Source organism: Xiphias gladius, chromosome 8, assembly GCF_016859285.1.
Source record: "Xiphias gladius isolate SHS-SW01 ecotype Sanya breed wild chromosome 8, ASM1685928v1, whole genome shotgun sequence".
Classification (NCBI taxonomy): domain Eukaryota; kingdom Metazoa; phylum Chordata; class Actinopteri; order Istiophoriformes; family Xiphiidae; genus Xiphias; species Xiphias gladius.
In genome coordinates, this window is record NC_053407.1 from 22,865,703 (window position 1) to 22,886,120 (window position 20,418).

At 40.2% G+C, this 20,418-nt stretch overlaps 1 protein-coding gene across 1 annotated transcript in view; it reads left to right on the plus strand.

Moving 5' to 3' along the window:
- si:dkey-82f1.1 (DENN domain-containing protein 2A) overlaps positions 1-19,689 on the plus strand; it is a 41,591-nt gene extending 21,902 nt beyond the window's left edge. The window contains 19 exon segments of the mRNA XM_040133147.1: positions 2,866-2,968; positions 2,971-3,914; positions 5,785-5,912; positions 7,362-7,474; positions 7,590-7,787; positions 8,066-8,159; positions 9,216-9,266; positions 9,559-9,737; positions 10,340-10,449; positions 11,204-11,273; positions 11,529-11,606; positions 12,668-12,808; positions 12,990-13,138; positions 14,969-15,146; positions 15,279-15,320; positions 15,477-15,582; positions 17,108-17,395; positions 18,458-18,544; positions 18,695-19,689. Of these exon segments, the coding sequence (XP_039989081.1) occupies positions 2,866-2,968; positions 2,971-3,914; positions 5,785-5,912; positions 7,362-7,474; positions 7,590-7,787; positions 8,066-8,159; positions 9,216-9,266; positions 9,559-9,737; positions 10,340-10,449; positions 11,204-11,273; positions 11,529-11,606; positions 12,668-12,808; positions 12,990-13,138; positions 14,969-15,146; positions 15,279-15,320; positions 15,477-15,582; positions 17,108-17,395; positions 18,458-18,544; positions 18,695-18,726 (3,091 nt within the window). The 3' untranslated portion in view covers positions 18,727-19,689.
- Positions 19,690-20,418: the final 729 nt, after the last annotated feature.

Below are 20,418 nucleotides of genomic sequence, written 5' to 3' on the forward strand. Positions count from 1 at the left end.
ACTTTAGGACAGAAGTCAACTACAAGGCCCAAAGAGTACTACAGTAAGATACATCCAATTAAAAAGTTTAAAACCCTGTTCCACATGCTGGTAAAGTTAAAGGTTGAGCATTGTAGAACATGTTGAATAACACGTAGAAACTACAGATTTTCACGTTGTGGATGAATTCAGCATTTGTGATGCAAAGTTTGGCTTGCAAATTCCTAGATGATTGATGATTTTGTGGTTCTGGTTTCTATCTTCTACAAAGTAACAGTCAATGAGGCTCAAAGGTACTATTATATTGAGCGTCATTTTTGGACCTAAAAAGCTGACCAAAAACACATCTTGTCAGAAGTGAAGCTGGAAATCTAAAATTTTGCATAACCTATGAGTATTATTTGATTGATTATCCTTTAACTTTCAGTTGGACTTTTGCAGTGGGGAAAATACCTTTAAGACTATTAGGTACAAGATGTGACAAAAGCTGTGAGCCTGCAGTAGTTCACTTTTACTCTGCCATCTTATACACCTCTAGACTTTCCCCACAACATGAGTTGCAATTTCCCCATAATCATAATCATCAAATAGGTCTGTATTGCTCTTAACCAAGCTGGAGATGCCCCTTTCCATTAGGGCCAACAGTATAACAATAGCAGGGCTAGAGAGCAGGGCAGAGCAGAGCTGGCCATCTGGCATCTGGATACTGTTATTGCCCCCCTGCTGTCGCTATCTAATACTTCTATGACCTATGTGGTCCCTTCTGTTGTCCTTTTAATATTCATTGGTGCTATTTAGATTATAATGAGGGGATTTCGGTTTATGCCAATGAGGGATTGTCTAGTGGAAGATTTAACTGTCTGTTGTTTTTAGGGTTTATCGTGTTCCTGTAGTTACCATTGCTCAAAAGATTAATACATTTCACTTGGGTAATTGTCAAAAGTTGGAATATCATTAAAAGAAGTTAGTTTTGTCTCTGTGTTCTTTCTTCTTGCCCATTTCAAACACATCCCCTTATCCGCTGGTCCTATGTTAGCTCAGCTGGTCAGAGATGCTTTTGTGCCCTTGTACCCCTTTCCCTTCTTCCACCCTCAATGACCCTTATCTCCATCCTCCACCCATCCATGGCCACGGATGATAGACAGGCTTTCTATGGTGTGTATATTTTAACTATATACTTCTTAATCATACTTTGTCTCTCCTCGTCACAATCTCGGGGAGGGGGTTGATTTCCTCCGCTATCCACTACACTTCCTGTGTTGGTTCTTCACTCAACCCCCCTGCCTACTCCTATTCTCCTTTACTTGGCTTTTCTATTTGACCTAGTTTTCCCCCTCTGTTGCTTCATGCTTAATAAAAGATGTAGTTTCCACTGAGGGACACAGAGCGAGAATGAAATGGGGGAGGGAGAAAGTGTGAGAGAGCAAAACGCATAAAACCCAGAACAATTTGGAAGAGAATTATTTGGTTCCCTCATTGGTCATAATTACAACATTAAGTTTTTTTTTTTCTTTTCTTTAAAGGTCGCTGAAGAAACTTGAATCAGTAATTTCCCCCTGAGATTTCCTCAAGATTGCATGACTGTTGGTTTTCACATCCAGCAATTTCATCAGAAGTCACCCTTCAAGGCCACATTTCCTCTGTTTGTTGGATATACAGTAATTTGATGAATAGGCTTTGGCCAAAACATAGTTTTGTGGGTCAGGAGTAGAAAAGAAAAGATGCACGTCTAAACTATAGCCTCTCCCCTCTTTTGTGTATACTTTCATCTCCTCTCCAGAAATAGCTGTGTGCATAGCTTGTAAACTTTGACCCCAAACCCAGAGTTCAAACAAACTCATGACCCAGTAATCTTCCAGGAGTGACTCACAGCTCAAGCAGAGGCACCAAACAGACGTCTGAGCACCTTTAATAAGAATTGTTAAACAAAGATCTATTTGAACCTAATTGTAAGTGCTCACATTGCATGGCCAATTTTAAGAGCTATGGGGAGCATGATGCCACACAAATTGCTAGAGTCGACAACAGTACAATGTACTTTCTCTCTCTGTTTATCTGGAATGCATTAAGTGCATATCAGTTGGAACAGAGGCTCTTTGCATATTTTGTCTCTTTGTTTGGGTTTACTTGTGTTCCCTCCAAACAGTCCGTGTCCATCCTGTGATTCATAGGTGACTTTTCAGCCTGTTAATCATGAAATACGCCTCACTCCCTTACTGAAAAGTGGTCAATTCAAGAAAGCAATGATATGTTATTTGAGGATGATGAAATCATAAATTTTCTTCAAAGAAATTTATAGATCCTTCCGGGTATTCCTAGTTTGGAAAAATAGCTCCTTAAGATGAATCAAAAGACAACTCATCTAGTCTCAAGCACCTATATCTTGAATTTCTCAAGTTTTGTTTCTATATCAATTTGTTTTAAGGTCAGAAAGCATTTTCATAGGGGCCTGATTTTTATTCTACTCTGAAGAAAACTTGTCAAGTAATTTTTGCTTCCCCCATTTACAGATTTTTTTCGTAGTACCCACAGTTTTTAAAGACTTATAATGAATATATGAGAGTGTTGTATGTTTAATTTGTTATGTTTAAATCTAATATGCTATCCTTTCACACATATGGATGCAGTACCCTATGTTTGCTTGCTTTTCCTCCTTTTTTTTGTTGCCTCTGTGTATAATTTAAGTACAGTGGTGCCTTGTAAGAGTGTAAGACACCTGAATAAAAATATTCATTAATTCAGTTATTTATAGCATATATCTCTAGATTACAGAGTATTTTGCTTTTTTGTGGTTTGTTTGCAACAATTTAAAGAGTTAAACAAGTAGAGAAACATAATACATCAATCAGGTGTGTATGTTAATTGTTCCTGGTGTTTCTTTTCTAGGCTCCAGTGCTGTGGCTTGAAGGTTGGGGAGGCTCCGACATCTGCGGTGCCCCAGCCCCAAGAGGTGTGCGGGTCACCGGGGGAAGAGACAGAAGAGACACCACTGTGTCTTCCAAGCATCCCCTCTCACCCCTACTCAGCCTGAGCGACAGCCCGGGTCCTCCTGACACCATGCTAGCTCAAAGGAGAGCCGCCACCACCACCACCACTGACCCGCGGACTCCCAACATGGAGAACGGACTGTGTGGCAAACTGAACCACAGCAAGAGCCCAGCAGGAGTCAAGACTGCCAGCATCCGCGATAAGATCTCACAGTGGGAGGGCAAAAAGGAGCCTGCCCAACTAACCTCTACGGGGACATGTCCACTGAGCATGACACAAAAGGAAGTTGAGACAGTCAGGAAAAAGGAATCTAAAGTTTCAGAGGTCCAAAGGACAGACAGCAAGCGGTTTGTCACCTGGGACAGACAAGACTCAGGGAAGGAGAATGTTGGAAAGCTGGGGGATTCAAGGCCTAAATCTCCAGAAGGCCCAACAAACAAAGTAAGAGAGGTGATGCTAGAGAGAGGGTTTCGAGCTTCTAAGCCAACAGAACAACCCCTAGACAAGAAAACTGTCTTAACTCATGTTAAGAAACTGGAGAAGGCAACAAAGGAAGTACCTGACAGACCTTCGCTGGCATTTCCAGGGAATTACTTCTGCCCTCCTTCAAAGGAGGAGCTGGAGGAAACAGAGAAGAGGGCCAGCGAGCCAATTTTTGGGACTTTCGACGTGGCTCGGCCTGGGGGGTCGCGGCGGAGGAGGGAGGGGGATCCAGAGAACGTATACAGCGAGCCAGGTGCTCCATCTATAAACCCTCTACCTAAACCTCAGAGAACCTTCCAGCACCACACACCGCCCACCACCCCAGCTTCATGGGCCAGCTTAGGGAAGGGAAAAAGGAACTTGCCCCCTTTGCCCTCCATTCCTCCTCCACCTCTACCAACATGCCCACCACCCGGAGTTTGCAGGAGACCATGGGCAGACAAACCCCGGGACAGCAGTAACAGGTAGGAGACTGAGAAGTAAGCACGATACTATGGGCAGCCATGATTAGGTTTGACCGTCCATCCTGTGGCAGACACCCAGCCTAGACCTAAAGACCTTTACTGGAGCTTGATAATGTGCACTGATCTGACAGTCTATGTATACTATCAAGCCATTTTGTCTTTTCTCCACTCCAAAGCTAAATAAAAAAAAATAGATCGTTACCAAAATCTTTTCCTGAAGTCATAGTTAACAAGTGATGGCCTTGTTTATCCTCTAACCCTTCCCCCTCCACGACTGACCAAACACTGAGGTGAAAAACGTTTCCCACATCTGCTGTAAATCAAAACCACCAATGACATCATCCTATTTCTAAATATCTCACAGAATGAGCTCACTGGTTGGATTTGAGGAATGTACATATCAACACAACTCATTCCTCCTTCCAAAATTCTACTGGAAAGGGAGAACAACATGCAGATGGGTGTGAGTCATGTCAAAGAGGCCCCCTTGCTTTTTCAAGAGTTTTAGCCTTGAGAGTAAAAATGATTGTGCAAGGCCCTTTGCTGTAACAAATGAGTTGCCAGGCATTAATCTTCCAGAGTTTCAATTTCTAAATGTATGTACTTTTAAAGTGTAAAGTGTGATCCAGAACCTGAAACACGAATTCTGCCATGAGCAATTAACATGTTGGAATTTTCAAGACTCCTCGAAGTAGTTCTCGAATTCAGATGGTTATAATCAAACAAACAGGGCTCTGTAGGGAAAACAAAAAATGTGATATCTGCAGTATTGTACTACACCTATTGTTCGCTTTTTCCAGTGGTTTGACTTCTTGTCTGGAGCTTGGCTCGGATCTGTTACATTCCATACCATATGTGGAGACCTCCCTCTGCAAAAGTGTGCTGTGTCAAGCCCTTTGTTTGGTCAGGCCGTCTGTCTGTGAGTGTCTATGGCAGTGGGCATTTTTGTGTGTGAGCCTGTGTGTGAACAAATACACTGAGTTACCAATTTATTATATACACCAAGCTTCATCCAATGCCGTGCAACATCTCTGCAATAAATCCTACTTTTATAAGGATTGTAATGTTCAGTTTTTGTTAAAACTGTTTTAGAGAGGTGTTTCAACTCAATGGTCATTTACTTCGCTTAACGTTACTTTATTTTATATGTGACAATATGTATATTTTTATATGTATATTGTGACAGTGCACAGTAGTTGACATCATCATGATGTACATGTGGAAGATTTAGAGAAATGGCAAATTTTTATATGTAGTTCCTAGGAGAGTTAATGTTAAGGTTAAAAAAGAAGCTGACAAAATAAGACAAAATACAGAAGACATTAAAAATCATACAACAAGATACAGCATAAAGGAAAGGATGTAGTCTGTGGTTGTATTATATTGTATTACATTATGCTTTGTCAAATCCGGTTGGAGAAAACATTTTTCACAATAATTCAATCCAGTACAGCAACACCACGGAGAAGAAAACTGGATATAATAAGCTCCATAAATATACAATTTATGCAGGACTGTTGCACTGTATTGCCTTGGATGTAGCAAGCTGTACCTAACAAAGGGGCAACCTAGTTTAATGGTATGTATATGCATGCATGTGGGGATGCATGCAACCATGGATCCCTGTGTGCACTTTATTCTACTTGGTTTTAATCTTCAGCAGTAATGAAAGACAGATGTACTCATTCAGATGTGGCTACTAGCAAATGGTAACATTAGTTTTGCTGCTTGGCATACAGTTTCAAACATTTTTAAAAGCATCAACATAAACACACATTCACTCCCGTATATCAGTCAAAAATCCTTCCTTCCTCTTCCTCTGTATTTGGTTTGCAGCTCTCCTAAATCTTTGTGCTGCTCTGTCCACCAGGAAGTCCTACGAATTTGAGGATCTGCTCCAGTCGTCTACAGAAAGCTGCAGGGTTGACTGGTACGCTCAGTCCAGACTGGGACTAACACGCACTTTATCTGAAGAGAATGTCTATGAGGACATAATAGGTAAACATACATATTACAACTTTATTTGTCCTTAAACAAACAATGTTTCACAAAGGGCTGCCCCTGTCAAAAGTCAAGTTTCTGACATGTGGTTTCAGAGCGTTACATTATCAACTTTGCATGCTAACTAATTTGTATTTGCAAAATCTGAAAAATATTGTGCTATTCCGTAGTGTAGGTGTATGCTGTCCTAATTTTTATGCCCTTCATACACAGAATGACCCCTTCAGTTTCATTTCTCATATCAGTGTGTGTGTCATAGAGTTCAGTAACAGAGGTGATGAGGAGGCCAAGTTGTCTTTACTCTGCTGTTTTTTCTGCTGCAGTTTTTAATTTAGAGCAACGCTGCTCCACTTTTATTAAAAATTATATGTAGAAGCCTGACCTACGTTCCTACCTTATTGTCTGGTGAGTTATGCCAACCCCACCTAGAGCCTGTTTAATTTCAAACATACAATAGTGGCGTTGTGTGAGGTCGTATCGTAGTTGAATTTGGCTACTGTGATTGTCAGTGCAGCAGGGGGCATGTGAATGGCTTACAGCCACAGCATATTACTGGCAATAGCTTCAACGTCTTTGGTTTTCATCAGCTTATTTTGGATCCTTTTATAGTTTCCTCCTTTCATGCAGTAGTATTGTTCTTTAAAACACCCAGACACCGTTAACCAGACACTCAGCAGTGTCCCATGGTAGCTGTCTACTTAAAAAGCAGCGAGGGAAGCAGAGATATATAGTGTAGACAGTAATGAATGGGTGTGATGTCCTCCTGTTCTTGTCATCAACCCTCACATGCAAACAATGTTTCATCAACTCACCTTAAACACAAAATCCACATGGTAGATAGTGTTTTCAGATTGAGCGGAAAGACACTGACACCCGACGTGTATTCAGACACACGTCTGACTGACGCAAACTCACAGGTGCGCAGCTGACAGTGGACAGAAAAACATTGTACAGATTAGTGTGAGGTTCTCATCAGACAGCAATATGAAAAACAGTGCTCCGTTCCCCTGTTTTCCTCAGAGGGAGACGGAGCAGGGAACTGAGCGTCCCTTTTCATCCTCTTACTCCTACAGGTCACATCTGGCGGATGGATTGATAGAGCAGAGGAGAGATACGGACAGACAGAGACAAAGAGAGAAAGAGGCACAGGTTTTGGAAAATAAAACTACCTCGCTCCTTATCTGCAGGGGAGGGCTAGTGGCTAGAGTTACATTTAGCTTTAGCTGTGCAAGCATCTCATCATAGTAAAATATGAGCTGGGTAAGCACACCGCTGCCTCTGGTGGCTCTCCGCACATCTGGAGTAGGAATTTTCCGGCAAAGCAAACATGACTGATATGGAAAGAATACTTTATCTGCTCTTTCAAAGGCTTGTGTGAGGCGGTTATATAATCCAGGGAACACTGATTTCTTAGTTTTGAAAAAATATATATTTTTTCTTCTGAAGATCCTCCATCTAAGGAGAACCCCTATGAAGATATAGAGCTGGAGAGAAGTTGTTTGGGAAGCAAATGTGTTACACCTGCCTCCTCATCTCCTGTCCCTGACACGTCAGCTAAGGTACCTGATCGCCAATACAGCAATTTAAAAACAAAGTAGATTTATGGAACCAGCTCTACGCTAAAACTACCTTCTAATGTGACTGTGCTCTGTCTGCTCCATCTGCCCCCACCAGCTCTCCTCCAAGCCCGGCTTCTTCAGACAAAACCCAGAACGACGAAGTTTTAAGCTCCTGGAACTACGCAAGACCGGCAGGGACACTGGCATCTCCTCACCCTCTCGTATCAGCCCCCCCTCCACACCCAGCAGCCCTGACGACACCCCCTGCCTCTCAGGAGACCCGTACAATCGCAGACGGAGAAAAATCCCCAAGGTACGGGAGTCTGAGAGGCCTCTCACAAAACCCCTTCTGCTCTGTAATTTATGGTCCAGCATATTGCTCAGGGAGGTTTGGAGCTGGTCCACTCATGCTGCCGTCTTGGGATGAGTAAGGCAGGGAAAAAGTTTCTGACAGATATTTCCTGTGAGAAGTGTGCCTAGAGGAAGGCCCCCCAGAAGCTGTATTGAAATTATCTTGGTAGGAGCCCAGCAGATTTGTTTATTGGTTTAAGGAGTTAAAGATGGACATTTCTTTCCCTGTACCTCCTCCAGATGGTGCTGAAAATCAATGGCATCTTTGAAGCCCGAAGAGGGAAGAAACGCATGAAAAGAGTGTCTCAGTCTGCCGAGTCCAGCTCAGGGAGAGGTAAGGCTTCAAATATGACAGCAGGGCACAAAAAAGACCATTATTTGTTTTTACCCTTCATCCTCCTCCCATCAACCCTGAATTTTGTGGGAAAAAAATTTAAACTGAAGTACGTACCTTTCCACAAAGGAGCCTGTGTTTTTGTTTATTGTTTTTTTTGGGGTGTTTGTTAGCAGGACATCTCAAACACTTGTTAACTGATTTCAATAAAATTTGGTGAAAAGTCAGGCCATGGATTAAGTCAGGCCAAGTGATTAATTTCTGGTGCAAAAACAGATCCATGTGCAGATCCTGGTGTGGATCCAGGAATTCTTTTAATGGCTGTCTTAACGCTGCAAGCCATGTTTTTCTAACGTTTTCACAATTCGCTCATGTGCTACTGCACAGTATCTGGCACTCTGTGTATGTTTATCTAGATAGACAACTTTGTTAATACCCAGAAGATAAACAAGTCTGGTCACCTACTAAAAGCAAAAGAGACACAAATCATGTAGATCACAAAAGACACGATACGAAATATACTACCACTGTAATACTGACACTAACACACAGTAACACATGAACTAAAACATATACCGAAAGTGTGTACATACATTTTTATTGTTAAAATAATGAATAGCAAAGCCTCAGAATATAGTCAAATGGGAATTTTTTTCTAAAATCTAGACCATTACACAGCTTTGTTTTTCATTGTAATCATTATTTTAAAAATGTATACCTACCTTTGAAAGTTCTAGCATTTGTGTTTGTTCATCTTTTTGTGATAATGTATCATAGTTTATCAACAATACTATCGACACCCTTCCCTTTGCCAGCTCTATTCAACATGTTACCTTTCCTACGGCACTCAGTTTGGTCAGAAAGACTTTACATAAAAGCTGGAATACCTCATGATATGTATTCACATAGTTCACAATATCAGAGGGCTTGGGAGGTGTTGCGTGGTAGTGGATTGAATGAAAGCAATGACAGCAAATCCCACGTGCTCTGAGTTTCCTGTGATTGTTATTTGCAGTCTCCTCGCAGTGATTTTCCTTTTCACTCTCTTGAAATTAGTGACAGATGAGAACAGCGAGTCGGAAAGTGACACGGAGGAGAAACTAAAAGGTGAGAACAGAAATAAACACTTACAGATCAAGTAACTAAATGCTCAGAAAAAAAATAAAAATACTTATATGTTAGTGTTATTTCATTACTTTCAGATAATCACAATAGGAGGATGTGTACTGATTCTGATCAATTTTCTTTCTTTCCATTGTTCATTGAATTAAAATCTAAATATACACAGATGTTACTACAGATTGCCTTACATTGTGGCCACAAGGTGACCCTCTGTGCATGTATGTGTGAACACTTTACATGGACGTATTTGCATGAAATGTGCTTCTCCCTCCCTCAGCTCACAGCCAGCGGCTGGTGTCGGTTCAGTCCATGCTGAGGCGGTACCGAACTTTGGAGAGGGATCTGATGGAGTTGCAGGAGAGAAAACTCTTTGAGTATTTCATAGTTGTTGCACTTCACAAGACAAAGGCTGGAGTTCCATACCTGCCAGAAGTCACACAGCAGTTCCCTCTCAAGGTAAAAAGAGGATAGAAATGTTACTAAAGCAAAATAAGACACTTTTTAAAATTTTATGTTAAAAAATGCTGGAAAAGAAACATAATTTTAAATAAATTTTTTTATCTAAACAGATGTTTGCTTTCCTACATGGAAACGAGTAAATGTTAAACCTATATACACCAGTTTATGAACACTTGATAGGTCTTTTGAGGGAAAAAACACAGGAAACATTTAGGGGAACAACAACAGCATACATACTAAACATACTAAAGGTAGTATGACTGCAAGTTTAGGCTCGTGAACGATGATTATTAGGAAGAAGTGTCAACAACTCTAAAATTCTGACTAGATGATAGCATTACAGTAGAAAAGCAAGATGTGCATTATAAGTGTTTTTCTTTGTGGTTCATTATTTCTTTCTTTCTCTGTATGAACCTCAGTCCAGTTTGTAAATATCTTTTTTCTGTTTCAAATTTACCTCAGTTCCATATTAGTCTCAATAGTAATCTAATCTCAATGCTATGTGTCTTTAAACACGACAGCCTAAGATTTAAATGGCATGATCTTTCAGGCATTGTGAAATATATTTGTTTTCACATGTTCTCTAATTTCTTATCCAGCTTGAGAGGAGCTTTAAGTTCATGCGGGAGACTGAGGACCAGCTGAAGGTCATCCCTCAGTTCTGTTTCCCCGATGCCAAAGACTGGGTGCCTGTCGACAACTTCCCCAGGTCAGTCAGAGGCTGACGGCTGCCACAGCACTTAAGAACATAAAAAAGTGAAACAAAAGCGGGACACAGGCATTTCTCGACAGAGTGGTAATAGCTCAGCTGTGTCTGTGCTAATAACCACTTGTCAGTGAAGAGGCGGAAAGCCCAAAATGGAAATTACCTTGTGCACATGTAAAGATGACTCTTTTTTTTTTTTTTTTACGATAAGGCACTGACAATGACAAATGATTACAGGGAAAGCGGATGGATTTAACACCTTACATCTGGTTTTCTATTACACCTCTTTACACCTCGCCTCTTTTTGTATGCTGTTTATAATTGGCCGTATTACCCAGTACCTCCAAGCCTCTAAGCTTATGCATTGTTCCGAGAAGAGATAATGTGTGTCTCGATGGTGATGGCTAATAATTACCCGGAGGCAAATTTTCAAGGGTTAAGGGGCCACTAAATACACACCACAGTCACAGACTGAGTCATTGAACTTACTGACACTCTTGCCTGTCAAGAAGGTCGTCACTGGTCAATGAATACCTGTCAGGTAGAGCTTAGGAAGTTTTATGTGGTTATTTACAGAGTATGCATGTCCTGAGGGTCTTCCCTCTCAAGTACAAAGTCAGGCTTTTGTTTGCAAAAGTCCAGTCCAGAATGGAATTTTCTGTTTCCACAACAGTCGTTTCTGTGTGATTTTTACAGCTCTAAATAGTTTCCAGCACGTCTGAGTTATCTTTTTTTTCTCTCTCTTTTATATCTTCAGTGAGACGTTCTCATTCGTCCTGACTGGTGAGGATGGAAGCAGGCGCTTTGGCTACTGTCGGCGATTACTGGTATGCTCTAAAAATGCTTCTGCCCCTGGTGACTGGCTTCTCCTAATTTGATTTTATTATGATAATCCTTCATTATAATTGAGCTCATTCATTGTATTACCACGTAAATTGTCACAAACATTTTCCTTGAATAATAAAATGATTGAGATTTGAATATACCTACCGATCTAATCAGGTGGTTGCATTTGGTTGAGCAGTCTTGTGTCACTCCGGTGTTTTGAAGCTGTCCGTCTTTTTCTCTCTGGCCGTTCATAGCCCAGTGGTAAAGGCCGAAGGCTCCCTGAGGTCTACTGCATCGTCAGCCGCCTTGGCTGCTTCGACCTCTTCTCCAAGGTAGATGCAGTGACTTAAGTACTGTATAAGCACAAAAGTACAAAGCTCAGTCAATACTAACATCCAGTGAAATTACATTGCTCGGAATTGCATGTGTTACGCAAACACATACATACAACCCCAACTACAGAGACACATGTGAACTGCAGCTGATGTGGTTACCGCAGTGGAAAAGGTTCCCTGTAATTTGCCTCAGATTTATATGCGTGTTGATCTGTGTACATAAATGTCTGTGCAGTTTACATATGCCATTGCTAATGTTGGATTTGTAAGGACACAGACATGCGCATAGAAGGCATAAATCCATTATACCTGCCGTTACAGAAGTGCTGATGATATTCTAAATATGTTTCATCCGAATCAGATCAGCTACGCAAATGTTTTGAACACCACGCCATTTTAACTGAAAGTTACCTGGTTAAATTAAGGGAAAGAGGAAGACAAGGAATGCCATAGTACAGTAAATTAACATTTTACAATGATATTGACAAATTACATAAAGGGGGGGCGGACAATATGGATAAAATCTTCTTTCATAGTGTATGTAATTTTGTATTGTGATAATGATGTATATCATGGTGTAGTAAATTTTATACAAAATCATTTCACAAAGTCTTTGTGGATAAAATAACAAGACAGAAATGTCTGGTTTTGACTGAGGTTAAGGTCTTTCATGGTGTAATAATACAATATTCCAATTATAGCCATAAAGCAGTCCTCTCCGCTCTTTGATTTGCAACATTGCCCACAATGGCCTAATGGACTCGGATATACAAAAAGATTAGCCACCTCAGTATTTACAAAATGGCAAAAAATTGACAAATTTACATAATATCATGGTATCGTAGTTATATCACCCACCCCTAAAACAGAAATATTTAAATTACACAAAAGCTGTAATTTATTGATAAGATTAGATTTAAGCTGGGATTCTCAGTTCTGCTTTCTAAAGATCTAATGCTTCACATGCACCTAACATATCTACAGTATACCCATATAAATATTTGTGATTGCCAGTCCTCAAGTTACTGAGCCTCCTTCTCCGCCTCTGCCTTTCCCAGATCCTGGATGAAGTGGAAAAGAGGAGGGCTATCTCTCCTGCTCTGGTGCAGCCTTTTATGAGAGGCATCATGGAAGCTCCCTTCCCTGCTCCAGGAAGGACCATCACTGTCAAAAACTTCCTACCTGGCTCTGGGACAGAGGTAAAAACACGTTGGTGTCACTGTGGAAAACAGCATTCTTTGTGATAAATTCCATCTACTTAATTTGAATAAAAAATTATCTAAACGATTATATCTCTGTCTTTCTGTAAAGCTTGCAATATGTACATTATTATCTGATCGTCCTTTTCTTTTTGTTTACGTCCCTCTCACTTTCCTACAGGTGATAGAGTTGTGTCGGCCATCAGATTCCCGTCTGGAACACGTGGACTTTGAATGTCTCTTCTCCTCCTTGAGTCTACGTCTCCTTCTGCGAGTGTTTGCCTCTCTGCTGCTGGAGCGCAGGGTCATCTTCACTGCTGACAAACTCAGGTTGGTTCCGGCAACATGTCGTTACAGAGCAGGGTGGTCGGTTTTCAGGCCCACAGATCACACGTTACATCCTCTCACCAAGAAGATGGAGTCGTTGCAGTGTTTTAATCAATCCATTTAATGGATCCATCATGATCAGATCGATGGAGGAAGGGTTATGATGCTGAAAGGTCCAAGAGTAAAGAGTTTGAACGTTATGACAGGAAGACCTCAAGTCGACGAGCATTCTGAGGAAAAGAAGATCCTGACCAAGTGTGAGAGGAAGGAATGCTGTTGTATTATACAGTCGCCTGGGGAACAGTCACTTTTACTCTGGAAAACTGTCATGGATGCCAGATAGAAGGAGTTGGGCTTTAAAACATGACTCCAGAGCTAACACGTGTGCACGGTGACGTCACCACACCCAGTTCACTTCAAACCTTTAACCCTTAAGCTATTATCACTGTGGTCAGGGTCAAAAGGTTTTTTTAACCGTTGTGGTACACCTGGTTCAACTTGTGGGCTCAGTGGAAACGGTCATTCTAACCTGATGTAGTCGAAGAAACACCCTGAGGGTTCAGGCCGTATGAATACAATACAATACCTACTTACTGCTTCAACGTTTTTTTTTCGGTATCTTTGTTTTTTTTGCCCGTGTACTGTTGTTTATAGAAGAGTTATAAGCATTTGTCACCACAACTGAAAAGCAGAACACGAGACACTGCACATTCTCCGGAAACTTGGCCTTGTCAATCAATTTCTTAATGAATTAACTTTGAGCAGATGCACACGCTGGAGAGATGTTTTCATAGTGTGGGATGACTGTGTTTGTTTTTTTATAAGTGTTACATCACAATCCCCTAAAAGATGCTTTCGAACATTCCTCTCAGGGTGAAAACGGGTTTGTTGGGGCAACAGAAATGAACTTTCAACATTATGCTGAAGATTAAGAAATAGCTGGAAGGAGAGGCTGTTTTTTGGGGGAGTATTTTAGCACCATCTTGTGGTAGAGATTAGACTCATATTCTAGACTCTTAAATAAAACATTATACTTTCAATAACCAGTTATTTGGGGGGTTAGCTTTGTTTATTTGAAGTTTTTCGTGGCATATTTTCAAAATTTCTTTGTATAACATTGGGTTTGCATTCAAAAAAAAAATCTAATTATAACTCAGTATAACTATAACTAGCTAAATTCAATTTTACTGAACTAACATTATTAGGAACATAAATGTCTCTTTTCGTGCATGCATCTCAGTACATGAAAAATTCAACTTAAACCTAAGCACAAGACACAAAACTCCACTGCTATATTGACAGAGAACTGATATTTGATATTTAGGATATTCATTTGAGCGAATTTTTTGCTCTTGTGCAACCGATGCACATCGTCAGTTTTTCCTTCCTTCCCTGTAGGAACAGTACAAGTCTGTACTGTTCCGAATAAATCTTTCAAACATAAATCTTGGTAGCCTTGCTAACATCAAAGTCCTTATTGTTTCTTTAGTGTTCTAAAAGAAATCAGATTCACAGATGTTTTTAATGGAAAACATTTTGAATTAAAGTAAGAAAAGCACAGGTGGACCTAATAACATTAATGATGGCTTCTTTCCAGCCATTATTGCAAATCAGTTTAGTAATTAATATTTGTTACACCTCTGTTTGACAGGTCAACATATCTCCTGTAAAAAATATAATATAATGTATACAACGTAGGCAGTTTTTTCAAAGGCTTTCCTTATATTTCTGTTTAAAAGATCGTTTTTCAACCTTATTATTTCATCCAAAACAGTATGATTTAGTTGTCCTTGTTGTATGAGCATTAGCTTCCTTCTTTCTCTCTTTCCGCAGCACATTGTCTCAGTGTTGTCATGCAGTAGTGGCTCTGCTCTACCCCTTCACCTGGCAGCATACGTACATCCCTGTGCTCCCACCCTCCATGTTGGATATTGTCTGCACCCCTACACCTTTTATAGTCGGCCTCCTCTCCAGCTCTCTGCCTCGACTCAAAGAGCTGCCTATCGAAGAAGTAAGACCAGACTTTTTTTTTAATTTTTTTTTTTTGGTGGTACACTGATTGTGGTGCCCTTGACTCCCACCCTTTCTCCCCTGAACAATTACTTCAGGAAATGACATCACTCTCCCTCTGCTCTTCCGGTAGGTCCTGGTGGTCGACCTCGGCAACAGTCGCTTTCTACGACAGGTAGAAACAGTGGAAATCTGTCTGTCATCCCAGTTGCTCGCTCATCCTTTAACTCCGTTACATTTGTAGCGGCTCCACCAGATGTTATGCGAATACAACATGTTAATTCTCTGTAGTATGTTGACTGGATTTACATCTGTATTTTTGCCTCCACAGCTGGATGATGAGGACTCCATTCTTCCTCACAAGCTACAGGCGGCTCTCGAGTATGTGCTGGACAAGAGGAAGGAGCTGGCCTGTGAGAAAGGAGATCTGCCCAATGGTGACTCAGCACTCTTATTATTGCTCCTGTTAAGATGCACTTATACAATATATTTTTATTCATAATACTAAATATACTAAAGACAGAGATGTGATGATGATCAAGTGTAAGGAAGGGTATATGGTTTCCATTCATTTGAAGAAATCCATTTTTCAGAACACGTTCACTGACCGACTGTACCACCAATTGTCATTACATTTTCAGAAATAACATGCCTTTTATTAGTTGAGCCACTTCAGCTAATCACCAAGTTTAGGGGGCACTGAAGCACCCTTACCATTCCAGGGTGCTCTAGAGTATTGTAAAACATAACTTGTGGCTTTTTAAATTATTTCAGCTTTCCACCATCCGTGAACAGATCCCTAATGTCGGCTTCCAGCTGCATTCAATAAAAAAAACATTTGAGACATTTGAGGCTCCCATGACTTATCATATAGTAACTTGAGCATAGTTTTATGGTGCATTAAAGCATTTTTCCAGAAGATCTCTGGATTTTCTGGTGCAATTTTATTATTTTTCTAGGACTTTTGTATATTACTGGATAGCTGCTTTCAAGTTTTTTTAGGATCCATAAGAACCATTAATAATGACAGTCTATACTGCAGTGCGCATGTATTAAAGGGGGAATAAAAGAGTGATGTAAACCATTATAAAAATTTAGCTTTTGCTGTTATTTAGTGGTTAAAGTGTCACACTCCAAAACTAACGTAGTAGTACACCCCAGTGCGACAACACATTACTGCTTGGTGTGACCACAAGGGCAACCAACCTGAAAGTTTTAATCCACAGAGGTCATACAACACTACAGTACAATAATGCCGTAAAAGATTTATGGTTTCGCCACCCTCAGTACCAGTTCGTGTGCAGAATCACGGCAGCTTTGTGAAGTTTCTGTACTTACATTTGTTAGATATAATTTGATTTAACAAATGAATAAAGTACATGTTAAATGTACCATATCAGATTTTTTACATAATCCACCTGGAGCTTCTTACATACGCTGGACAATACAAAGAACACAAATTTTACATTGATATGACCATTTGGAAGCTCTGTAATCACAGACTGTAACCGAAGCGAACATTAAAAGTTGCACTTGAACAAAACAGAGCTGGGGACTCATCCTAGCTACTTATGACAAACATCCACTAGGATGAACTATTCAAAAGTTAATATATAGTTTCACAGTGTAAAAACAAAACAGTGTCATTTGATTTTTTTTTTTTTTAATTTGAGAGCATAGTTTTTGTAGATAAAATATCTTGCAATTGTGGAAACAATGTGTAGCTGAGCAGCTGAAAATGTTTGCTATGTGTGAAAAGCGAGATGTATGAGACTGGGGTTGTCCTATATTTTCAGCAAGTAAGAAATGTATTTTTCAAAATAGTGAGTAGAAAGTTTGATTAGAAATACGTCTGTGTGAGATAATGTTGATTTATAGTTGTTGATCAACATTGCATCAAAAATCATGTGATTATATCTTCCCTCTTTTTTCCTGGTTCTCCATCCTCTACCCCCTCCCCAGACCCCACCTCTCTCGGCACGGTGGTATCGGAGGCCTTTGTGCGTTTTTTTGTGGAGATGGTGGGTCACTACTCCCTCTTCATGGGTGGAGCAGAGCGGGAGGATGAGTCAGTCTCCTCCCCTACCTTGCCCAGCCCCTCTTCTTCCGCCTCCTCATCCTTTCAGCGCGAGGCCTTTCGCAAAGCGGTAACGTCCAAGAGTTTGAGAAGGTTTCTGGAGGTGTTCATGGAGACCCAGATGTTCACCGGCTTCATCCAGGAGAGGGAGCTGCGCAGGCAGGGTCTGAGAGGTACCGAGATTTGATTACCTGCAGTGGTGTTATAACCAACAAAGTACATGTACTGGTTGAACTTCTATACCTATTGTATGTGTATATGAAAAAAGGTATTAAAGTCCTATTAAATTAGATTAAATTCAATTCAATTAAATTAGTATTTTTGTTAGGTGACTGTGTTTTTCCCTTTTCTAGAGAATAGAGAGGGTTACTAAAAAGTTCTCACGTCGGCCTCGAAGAAATGTTACACCAACTGACATATATTGTAATACATTTAATTGTTTTCCAGTATCTTGTAACATGTAAAATATGTAATTATAGTTGACAAGGCAACCTTCACTCAAAGTCCACTTACTCGGTTCTTCTGGAGCTTTTGACCTTTTCACCGGGTCTCAGAGGATGAACTTTGCTTGGTTGTCACTTTCAAACTTTTGCTGTTCAGAGAGTTTTTGTTGGATGAGAAGTTCTAAAAGTGACCAGAATAATGTAAAGTAAACTTCATCTGCGGATGAGGACCGCGTGATTCAGTTCAATTCAACAGAACTTCATTTATCTCTGTATAGGCAAATGTACGCAGCAGCTGACCAAACAGATCAAAATAAGTACACACAGTAGATAGGAAAAAAAAAAGAAAAATACTAAAAAATTTAAAGGGTATAAGCTTAAAAAAACTATATGTGGAATTGGTAATAAAACGTAAATGGACCTTTAGTGGAGATTGTTTTGTCGACTGGTGTTTCCAAGGATAAGACTGAACAGGAAAACTCAAGGATGTAGATACAGTTTTTTTTTTTTTTTTAAATGTACTCTGGTCTTACTTGAATATGAGCTCTCATTAGTAATGGGACTTGCCTTAATAAATAAGCTGAGGTTAAAGGTCCATACAACCCTATTCCATGTTAGTTTGATGTTACTCATGCATCAACATTGTGAGAATTGTTTGTTTTATGTGAAATTCAGTATATTTATTACAATGATTTTAACTTTTTTTTTTTTTTTTTAAATCTAGTTGTGGTAAGGGGTCATTAAAATATTTCAAGTGAAATATTTGACTTTTTTGTTGTTGTTCGTTTCCAGGTCTGTTTGAGGTGAGAGCGCAAGAGTATCTGGACTCGCTGCCTGGGAGCGAGCAACGAGGAGTCAACAAGTTCCTCAAGGGTCTAGGTGAGATTAACTGTACAACTTTGCTCAGTCAATCAATCAATAAATCAATCAATCAGTCAATCGGTTAAGTGACTTTAAAAACTGCAACTTTATTAAATGTGTTAAAATGTAATTTTTTCTAAATTTGATTTACATCTGTTTTTTTTTTAGGAAACAAAATGAAATTCCTTTCCAAGAAATGATGCTTGGGGTCAGGACGTCATCTGTAAAAGTAGGAAAAAGAGTGATGAAGAAGAAGACATGCTGCCTGGACGTGGAGAACGCAGAGATGGAGATATGTCTTTAGGTCATAGCAAAGGAAGGCCCTTGAAGTGAACTGGACTCGTGGTTTGTTAACGCGAGGGAATCTGGGGAAAGTTAGGCTTTAGCTCCCAGCTTCATTAGCCAGTCATTCCATTAGTGTAGAGAAAGGGTTCGCTCAGCTTGGACCAAAACTCCCTTCCAACATGATGAATCAATGTCTAACAGTGTCTAGTTTCACGGTTCCCGAGGTTATGATGTGTCACAGATTGCAGTCAATCCCTACAGTGTATTACTTTGTAGCGCAGCGCAGTGAACGTGTTTTTAGGGACGGTCCCTTTTTCCTTCACTGACTTCTCCTATAAACCTGTAAGGAAGGGGGTGTCACTGAAGATCCAGGTTTGTATAATAATTTCTCATACATTCCAAGTATTTTCTATAGAAGCTTTTATAAATGCAATAGTACAACTTCTTCTTCAACGGGAGGCTTTTAAGTTAATTTATATTCTTTTTAGATAAACTTAATCTCTTTTTTAAATTTCCTTCAAATGAGTGCAAAGAAATCTCCTGTAGTTTGTAATAGGCTTTATTCGAATGAGTCTAGTCCAGACTGTCTGTAGACCACTTTGGGTTGCCGGGTATATGTACCACTGTTTTAGGTAAATGAACTTTTATTGGAAAAGGAACGAGCGCGCCAAGAGTGAGACTGAGGAAAACGTAAAGGCGAGAAAAAATGTGAATACATCGCACACTAGGGTTTCAACACAGGATGTGAATAGATCTGATGTTCGGTGGAATGATGTGTATCTTAGGTCAATCAGTATCAGTGTGTTTCACAAAAGCAACTAGATCTGCCTTAAACTTGATTGAGAATGCAATGAAACTTTAATAATAAAGTGATTTGAATGAGACAAACGACTCATCATTTCTTCACACGATGCTGGATGTTCCTGTATTTTGTCAACTGTGGAACATTTGCAGATGTTTGCTTCTCGCTTTACCGCCGTGATAGAACAATTGAAATTTTTTATCGGTGACATACGAAACACACACAAGTAGAAAAGATTCATAAAGTTGGAGAACTGACTCGGTCACGTCAGTTCACTAAATAATGTCTGTAATGTTCGTAGCATTACTGCCATGAGCCACAGGTCACACCAGGCCCAGTGAGGCTGTCTCCTCTGCTTAAAGCGGCATTCGAGCAATTTGGTACAAACTGCACTTCCATAAAGTTGGGGGAATTGCAAAAGAGAGATTAAAAAAAGAATGGTCAAACTGTTGCAGCGGAGGCAGGGATATAATACATTTTTTCGTATTTGGGCTGAGTTAAGATCCAAAAACACTGGATCCTACACTTCCGATAATGCGGCTCGGTCGCATCTCAATGGCGTCTTTTGTTTGGCCCTTAAAAAAATGACGCGACTATTCGAGTTATGTAACTCTATAGAGCCATAAAAGACATTACGCAGCCGTGCACGCAGGCAGAGTAGTACAGCCTGTGACTAGTAAGTTGACTTTGGCGTGTAGATCAGCAGACTGCCCCTTTTTGCTTCCGGGAGGCAGACACCCTCTCCGTGGATAAGAGCAGGCTCAAAACCTTCCTTTTTGATAAACCTTATTGTTTGGACCAACTC